Consider the following 9685-nt stretch of genomic DNA (forward strand, 5'->3'; position numbering starts at 1 on the left):
TAGAGCCTTACTGGCTGAAACACAGTCCATTTAGAGCCTTACTGTCTGAAACACAGTCCATTTAGAGCCTTACTAACAGACTGAAACACAGTCCACTTAGAGCCTTACTGGCTGCAACACAGTCCACTTAGAGCCTTACTGACTGACTGCAACACAGTCCACTTAGAGCCTTACTGGCTGACTGAAACACAGTCCACTTAGAGCCTTACTGGCTGAAACACAGTCCACTTAGAGCCTTACTGACTGCAACACAGTCCATTTAGAGCCTTACTGACTGCAACACAGTCCACTTAGAGCCTTACTGGCTGAAACACAGTCCACTTAGAGCCTTATTGGCTGAAACAGTCCACTTAGAGCCTTACTGGCTGAAGCAGTCCACTTAGATCCTTACTGACTGCAACACAGTCCACTTAGAGCCTTACTGACTGCAACACAGTCCACTTAGAGCCTTACTGGCTGAAACACAGTCCACTTAGAGCCTTACTGGCTGAAACACAGTCCACTTAGAGCCTTACTGACTGACTGAAACACAGTCCACTTAGAGCCTTATTGGCTGAAACAGTCCATTTAGAGCCTTACTGACTGCAACACAGTCCACTTAGAGCCTTACTGGCTAAAACACAGTCCACTTAGAGCCTTACTGGCTGAAACACAGTCCACTTAGAGCCTTACTGACTGAAACACAGTCCACTTAGAGCCTTACTGACTGAAACACAGTCCACTTAGAGCCTTACTGGCTGAAACACAGTCCATTTAGAGCCTTACTGACTGCAACACAGTCCACTTAGAGCCTTACTGACTGACTGAAACACAGTCCACTTAGAGCCTTACTGACTGAAACAGTCCATTTAGAGCCTTACTGACTGAAACAGTCCATTTAGAGCCTTACTGACGGACTGAAACACAGTCCATTTACACCCTTACTGACTGAAACAGTCCATTTAGAGCCTTACTGACTGAAACACAGTCCACGTAGAGCCTTACTGACTGCAACACAGTCCACTTAGAGCCTTACTGGCTGAAGCAGTCGACTTAGATCATTACTGACTGCAACACAGTCCACTTAGAGCCTTACTGACTGCAACACAGTCCACTTAGAGCCTTACTGGCTGAAACACAGTACATTTAGAGCCTTACTGGCTGAAATACAGTCCACTTAGAGCCTTACTAGCTGAAACACAGTCCACTTAGAGCCTTACTGGCTGAAACAGTCAATTTAGAGCCTTACTGGCTGAAACACAGTCCACTTAGAGCCTTACTGGCTGAAGCAGTCGACTTAGATCCTTACTGACTGCAACACAGTCCACTTAGAGCCTTACTGACTGCAACACAGTCCACTTAGAGCCTTACTGGCTGAAACAGTCCATTTAGAGCCTTACTGACTGCAACACAGTCCATTTAGAGCCTTACTGACTGACTGAAACACAGTCCATTTAGACCCTTACTGACTGACTGAAACACAGTCCATTTAGAGCTTTACTGACTGACTGAAACACAGTCGATTTAGAGCCTTACTGACTGACTGAAACACAGTCAATTTACACCCTTACTGACTGAAACAGTCAATTTAGAGCCTTACTGACTGACTGAAACACAGTCCATTTAGACCCTTACTGACTGACTGAAACACAGTCCATTTAGACCCTTACTGACTGACTGAAACACAGTCCATTTAGAGCCTTACTGACTGACTGAAACACAGTCCATTTAGAGCCTTACTGACTGACTGAAACACAGTCCATTTACACCCTTACTGACTGACTGAAACAGTCCATTTACACCCTTACTAGCTGAAATTGCTCATTCAAACGGTTTATCCCTCTCATAGATCCCTACTGACTCAATAATTTTAGCTTTTGAAATTAGGGGCAGCATCAAACAAAAGACATTAAAACACACATTATTATTTTAAAATTCATATTTCTCACTAATGAAATAACCTACCACTCACATTGGTCCCTTTAAAGGAGTGGACAATAGAATAAATGTCAAACAGCAGATCAATGCATGTACAACTGCGTAAAGTAGATACACACTAGTACAGGGGTGGCTAAGCAGACCATATCTGTGGCTGTGTTTGGAGCCAACTGTAACTCTTAATTATTTAACTGGCCCAGGGGTGAACATGATCTGACATTTCAGCTACATGTGTGCATAAATGCATGGGTGGCAGCTGCAGGCCGCTCCTGTGACCAAGCACCCCAGGACAAAGACTTTATTATGACCCAGCATCCAGCAGTGAAATTGAGCAGGACGGTGGTTTTCTACAGCAGGAAGGGACACAGAGACACTGTGAGCACTGCCTGCACCCAGAACACAGAGGCTCTGTGAGCACTGCCTGCACCCAGAACACAGAGGCTCTGTGAGCACTGCCTGCACCCAGAACACAGAGACACTGTGAGCATTGCCTGCACCCAGAACACAGAGACACTGTGAGCACTGCCTGCACCCAGAACACAGAGACACTGTGAGCACTGCCTGCACCCAGAACACAGAGGCTCTGTGAGCACTGCCTGCACCCAGAACACAGAGGCTCTGTGAGCACTGCCTGCACCCAGAACACAGAGACACTGTGAGCACTGCCTGCACCCAGAACACAGAGACACTGTGAGCACTGCCTGCACCCAGAACACAGAGGCTCTGTGAGCACTGCCTGCACCCAGAACACAGAGAGACTGTGAGCACTGCCTGCACCCAGAACACAGAGACACTGTGAGCACTGCCTGCACCCAGAACACAGAGACACTGTGAGCACTGCCTGCACCCAGAACACAGAGACTCTGTGAGCACTGCCCTCACCCAGAACACAGAGACTCTGTGAGCACTGCCCTCACCCAGAACACAGAGACTCTGTGAGCAGCCAACTGGCTTAATGTGCAGGTTAGTGTTCAGGCCTGAACCAGCCGGCTGGTGTTAATGTGCAGGTTAGAGATCAGGCCTGAGCCAGCCGGCTGGTGTTAATGTGCAGGTTAGTGTTCAGGCCTGAGCCAGCCGGCTGATGTTAATGTTCATGCTAGTGTTCAGGCCTGAGCCAGCCAGCTGGTGTTAATGTGCATGTTAGTGTTCAGGCCTGAGCCAGCCAGCTGGTGTTAATGTGCATGTTAGTGTTCAGGCCTGAGCCAGCCAGCTGGTGTTAATGTGCATGTTAGTATTCAGGCCTGAGCCAGCCGGCTGGTGTTAATGTGCATGTTAGTGTTCAGGCCTGAGCCAGCCAGCTAGTGTTAATGTGCAGGTTAGTGTTCAGGCCTGAGCCAGCCAGCTGGTGTTAATGTGCAGGTTAGTGTTCAGGCCTGAGCCAGCCGGCTGGTGTTAATGTGCATGCTAGTGTTCAGGCCTGAGCCAGCCGGCTGGTGTTAATGTGCAGGTTAGCGTTCAGACCTGAGCCAGCCGGCTGGTGTTAATGTGCATGTTAGTGTTCAGGCCTGAGCCAGCCGGCTGGTGTTAATGTGCAGGTTAGCGTTCAGGCCTCAGCCAGCCAGCTGGTGTTAATGTGCAGGTTAGTGTTCAGGCCTGAGCCAGCCGGCTGGTGTTAATGTGCAGGTTAGTGTTCAGGCCTGAGCCAGCCGGCTGGTGTTAATGTGCAGGTTAGTGTTCAGGCCTGAGCCAGCCAGCTGGTGTTAATGTGCAGGTTAGCGTTCAGGCCTGAGCCAGCCGGCTGGTGTTAATGTGCAGGTTAGCGTTCAGGCCTGAGCCAGCCGGCTGGTGTTAATGTGCAGGTTAGTGTTCAGGCCTCAGCCAGCCAGCTGGTGTTAATGTGCAGGTTAGTGTTCAGTGCCTCACACGGTGCTGCAGGTTACTGTCCCTTATAGTTGCTCTGGAAGGTCAGCAAGCAAAGTCCAGTATTAACTGGCTCCTGCTGCTGTCGCTATTCAGAAATTAGCTTTAACATCCAACAAAATACAGACAGGAAAACAGACTGGAAACACAGTTTGAATGATCACATTTGGGGTCAATGGACACAACAGCAGAGAATAATGCTTGTATTTTTGGTCATCAGATGTCACAATTTAAAGGAATACAACAAAACACAGAAAATGTGAAAATATGTTGGTGACTATGTTCATTTAAACTAATATCCCTGACATTTCTACACTTCTACGATTTGAACTCAGATAACATCAGTATGTTGTCATTTCTGCGGCTTTGGCCGTCACTGTCTCAGAATTTTCATCTACAGGCTGTTTAGAGGTTTGTACAGGACGGCACAACTACAACTGTCATATAATTAGCAAATGATCAAACTCGAGAGATTGATATATAATTTAGCTCCACTTACTGTAAGCTGATGGTCTTTAGATTCCCCCGTGTCTTTCATACCTTCTGCGACAGGTGCGCACTTGTCCAAGTTAAAAACAGAATTATCCAGCACTAAAACAGACAACCATCCGAAATCGAGCAGAAAAACTGCACTAGTCCAAATATAAAAGCTTTGAAATGTCGTCCGGAACACCTGTGTTGCCCGTCTAGGAGAGCACTTCCAACTTTCTCACTTCAGTAGCTTTCCTGCTATTTAAAAAAAAACAGCAACAACGAAAAGAACGCGTAGCACACTTTAAAATGTACTGCTAATGCTCTAAAACGAGCGCATCAATCGACATATTGGCGTTTAACCTAGTCATCAAATACATTAATGACGGTTCGCTAGCAACGCTATCGCCTTCAGCCTATGGCAGGCAAACACGGCGCAGGTCTGGATGCAGATATGGGCGCGTGATAGCAGGTGCGTCCCTGGGGAGCCGTGGCCTCGCGCCGTGTTGTTTCCTGATCGCCTTAGAGACCCGCGCTGAACTGTACACAAAAGCATTCCTCGCGGGCTCGAATAGCCCCCGTCGCTGGAGCCTGATGCCTAGTCAACGCGTTTTTCCCCCCCTATTTCAGGTGACGCGCTGTGCCACCTGCTGGCGGCTAAGCGCGCGGACTGTATCACCCCTTTTACCTGTTATGAAGCCACTTTTATAATTAAGTCTTGGCCACTGGTTCCCAAACACGGTCCTGGGGCACACCTGCGTATGCTGTTTTTAGTTCCAATCACAATTGCAACCCCAGAATTTTAATAAGCCCTTAAGTAGGTGCTTTCATATTTAGAAAGATTCTTAAACCACATTGTCTGAAATAGCTATGCATGCCATGAAGAATAAAATTAATATGTTCATATTGTGCTTATTGTGCCTCTGCTCTTTCTCATTTATATCAATGACCTTGACAGGGACATAGAAAGTGAGGTGTAATCAATAGGTGATTGCAGCAGTGCCTTAGATAATCAATTTTCTGGGGTTCAATTGGTTTTCCCTGTGGCGGGCTGAGAGGAGAACGTTGAGCCGAACATGGCGGCACACATTGTCTTGGTTTGAAATAAAGCATTTATTACCAACACAGAAGTGACTGAGTGAATACATTTCAGAAAGTACATTAATAAAATTTGCAGATGATCCACAACTGGGAGGTCCAGCTAACAGTCTGGAATCTAGTAAAGTAATCCAAGAAGATTTAAACAAAATCCATAAGTAGGTGAAAACCTGGCAATTTAAATTCAACATAGCCAAATGTAAAGTTCTGCATGTGGGAAATAGAAACGTTAGGAAGATTACTTTATGGACAGAACAAAATTGGGATGTGCTCAGTATGAAAAAGACTTGGGAGTAATGGTTGATCAAAGCCTTTCTGGTTCCGGGCACTGTGCTGTAGCAGTGAAAAAGGCCAACAGGATGCTGAGATATACAGACAAAAGTATTGAGTATAAATCCAAGGAAGTTGTACTTATCTAATACAATACATTTGTTAGACCACACATGGAGTATTGTGTGCAGTTCAAGGGACCGTGCTACAAGAAAGATATAGAGGCTCTGGAAAAAGTTCAAAGAAGAACAACAGATTGATTCCTGGTATGAAAAATAAAAGCTATAAGGAAAGACTTAAGATGCTTAACGTCTTCAAGCTTAGTAAAAGGAGACTTAGGGTTGATTTGATTGAGGCTTTTAAATTCATAAAAGGGATCAACAAAGTGAACTACAAGAGATTCTTAAGGTTGAGTTCTGTTAGAATGAGGGGGCATAAATGGAAATTAGCAAAAGGTAAATTTTGTTCAGACATTAGGAAACACACACACACACACACACACACACACGCACCATTCACTCAAACACTCCTACCTATGGGCAAGTTAAAGTCTCCAATTAGCCTACCTGCATGTACTGTGGGAGGAAATCTGGGTACCCAGAGGAAACCCAAACAGATATTGGGGAGAACATGCAAACTCCACACAGCAAGGCCCCAAGCCGAGATTCGAACCCATGACCTTCTTGCTGTGAGGAGACAGTGCTCCCCACTGCACCACCGTGCTGGCCTCTGATAAGCTGTCCCACATGTAAAACAGATAAAGTTTACCTCTACATGTAGCATTGATAAGCTGTTCCAAATGCAAAACAGATAAAGTTTACTGCTACATGTAGCATTGATAAGATGTTCCAAATGCAAAACAGATAGTGCTAAAACATTTATGTAGGAAATGTTACCTCACCTACGTAGGTTAAGTAAATTATCTATAAACCAAACGGAAACCAAAAGAAATCATGTCTCTCTTTTATATGTTACTATAACTTCAAAAAGCAAGGAAGTACACTCTATTTGAGCTGAAATGAGGTGCCACTTTTGACAAATAGATTGCGGTTGGCTGTAGGTGTTGGGAGCTAAGGGCTGAAATTCTGCTTTATAGTCTCATTTCTAAAGCATTATTCAGTGTACAGGACTCATGATAAGCAGCCTGAAATTTTTAAACTGATGATGAGTAGCCTGTAGCCTGTAGATCTGGATGAAATGTGAAAGTTTTCTAGCTGGCCAGGCTATATCACGGTAAAACATGAGCCAGATTAGGGCTAAATTGAGCTAACCTAGTCCGTTTATATAAAAACACCTGTCAACCTAAATCTTCACCCTTCTAGACGTGTAGATTGCGTCTATATTTGGGCTTGTGCTCACTGCGGGTTCTCAAATAGTGTTGTAAAATTAAAAACGGCATGTTAAGCATTAGCATATGAACGCCTGGCATGTTATTGCAATATTAACTACCTTTAATTCTGCAAAACTGCGTATTTCAGGGTGATGACAGTGAACTTGTGACAGTGTAATCGCTAGCGCCCCCAAGTGCCTCTCACCCGACACTGCAGACAGCACAGTGAACATAAATTTATCACAAAATCATCTTAGGGTAGCACTGTCACCTCACAGCAAGATGGTCCTGGGTCCGAATCTCGGGGCATTTCTATGTGGGGTTTGCATGTTCTCCCCGTGTCCGCGTGGGTTTCCTCCAGGTACTCCGGTTTCCTCCTACAGTCCAAAGACATGCAGGTTAGCTTAATTGGAGACTCTAAATTGCCCATAGGTATGAGTGTGCGAGTGAATGGCATGCGTGGCCTGCGATAGATTGGCGGCCTGTCCAGGGTGTATTCCTGCCTCTGGCCCAATGCGTGCTGGGATGGGTTCCAGCTAAGCCCTGGCCAGGGTAAGCAGGTATAGGTAATGGATGGATGGATGATGTAAAAACTGAGCCTAATGTTGCTTGTGTCTACCACTAGGTAGAGACATCTGACTTATCCTTCTTCTGTGATACAGGAAATTCAGAGCCAGAACAGCATACATTGAAGGGCAGCTATGTATGCCTATGAAGTGCCCAAGATCGCATAGTTTTTGATATTTTCCTATATTCTTTTTACCTCTATGTCAGGCTATTCTCCTATCTTCCAGACAGCACTCAAAATGAACTTTCTTTTGTATTCAAAAAGTTCAGAGCACCAGCAAAAATTTAGAAACACCCACCAAAATTTCGGAGCACCAGTAGTTTCATATTGAAAAACGAACAGTGTATATCTGTTCACAATTTTGAGTTGCAAGATTTTTGAAGGAATATTAACACAAGGGATCCTTGTCTAGGTACACTTGGATTGAAATTAATCTACAGTTTTGGTTGATGAGCAGAAGGGATCTCCAGGCACATAATGGGGTATTGAATACACCCTTTATTAGATAAATATGTGATTTGGTTATGTGGCAACATTACTTTGAATAGCATATACTAAGTCCATGAGAAGTTATAGAATATAGTTTAAAAATTAAAAATTTTTTTTTATAGGTTTCACAAATCAGTCAAAGGTTGTGAAAGTTTTTACTTGGGGTCCTTTTCTTCCAGATTATTGAGGTCATTGTGCCACCACAGAACCCTGGAACCTGCAGTATACTTAACAATACTACTCGATTAGAATTAATTCAGCAAAGCCTATTGTATGGCTACTGTATTTGCATACAGGCAACAATACCTGCATGAAACTTAAACAACTCTCCATAATTCCATTCTAAAGTTACATGAGGCGAGCATCAGCTGGTTTGAGTGCTAATAGGCTATTTCAGAGCTCTGGTTTAGCTGCACTGGTGCAACTAACCTTTAATTGATAATGATACAGTCACATCAGAGGTTGTGAAAAGATCCACAAATATTATCCTTCCAGGACAAGTCATCTCAGACACCTTTGTAACTCTGTTGTTGAGCTAATACATAGTAAACGAAAAACCTTGTTTGAGTAGGACTATAACTAGTGCTAAAGGAAAGTGTAGGATTATAACTAGTATTAAAGAAAAGAGTAGGACTCTAACTAGTGTTAAAGTAAAGAGTAGGACTATAACTAGTGTTAAAGGAAAAAGCAGGACTATAACTAGTGTTAAAGGAAAGAGTAGGCCTCTAACTAGTGTTAAAGGAAGAGTAGTCCTATAACTAGTGTTAAAGGAAAGAGTAGGCCTATAGGTAGTGTTCAAGGAAAGAGTAGGACTATAACTAGTGTTAAAGGAAAGAGCAGGACTATAACTAGTGTTAAAGGAAAGAGTAGGCCTCTAACTAGTGTTAAAGGAAGAGTAGGCCTATAACTAGTGTTAAAGGAAAGGGTAGGCCTATAGGTAATGTTAAAGGAAAGAGTAGGACTATAACTAGTGTTAAAGGAAAGAGCAGGACTATAACTAGTGTTAAAGGAAAGAGTAGGAGCATAGGTAGTGTTAAAGGAAAGAGTAGGATTATAACTAGTGTTAAAGGAAAGAGTAGGACTCTAACTAGGGTTAAAGGAAAGAGTAGGACTATAGCTAGTGTTAAAGGAAAGGGTAGGCCTATAGGTAGTGTTCAAGGAAAGAGTAGGACTATAACTAGTGTTAAAGGAAAGAGTAGGACTCTAACTAGTGTTAAAGGAAAGGGTAGGCCTATATCTAGTGTTAAAGGAAAGAGTAGAATGCACTCTCATCAAAATGGTCAAACAGGAACAAAATAGGGGCTGTAAATCCCTACAGAAACAGAGCATTATAGCACAGCAAGGAGCTACTTGTTACTGTTGTTTTATTGCAGTCCTATTTGTTTAAATATTTATCAAATTTAATGTAGATGAGCACATGTGCAAGCTGAGTCCAAATATGAGCCTAAAAAACACACATAAATTAGCAAAAATATAAATAAAAAAACAGTTTAAGCAGGTGCATAAAAAGCAGGTTACTAAAAAAACACTTTTAGCAGGTGCATAAATTAGCCAAGTATTATAAAGAGAATATTCTCAATAGAATAATGACTTATAATGGGAATTAGGTGTATATTATATCTCAAGATCGGTGTGATTTCAAATAAAAACTCACATGCACCTCTTACAGTACAATCAGAGAG

General features: G+C 43.5%; 1 protein-coding gene across 23 annotated transcripts in view; it reads right to left on the bottom strand.

Annotated features, from left to right (window-relative positions):
* The window catches only part of kif19 (kinesin family member 19), a 43862-nt gene extending 39040 nt beyond the window's left edge, over positions 1 to 4822 (bottom strand). For all 23 annotated transcript variants that reach the window (XR_010328587.1, XR_010328585.1, XR_010328581.1 and 20 more), the window contains exon 1: positions 4277 to 4822. Coding sequence is in view for 2 of the 23 variants with exons in the window: in XM_064324408.1 (XP_064180478.1) it covers positions 4277 to 4315 (39 nt within the window). In the remaining 21 variants the exon portion in view is untranslated. The remainder of the gene's footprint in view (positions 1 to 4276) is intronic.
* Positions 4823 to 9685: the final 4863 nt, after the last annotated feature.

This window comes from Anguilla rostrata, chromosome 2 (assembly GCF_018555375.3).
Source record: "Anguilla rostrata isolate EN2019 chromosome 2, ASM1855537v3, whole genome shotgun sequence".
Taxonomy (NCBI): Eukaryota; Metazoa; Chordata; class Actinopteri; order Anguilliformes; family Anguillidae; genus Anguilla; species Anguilla rostrata.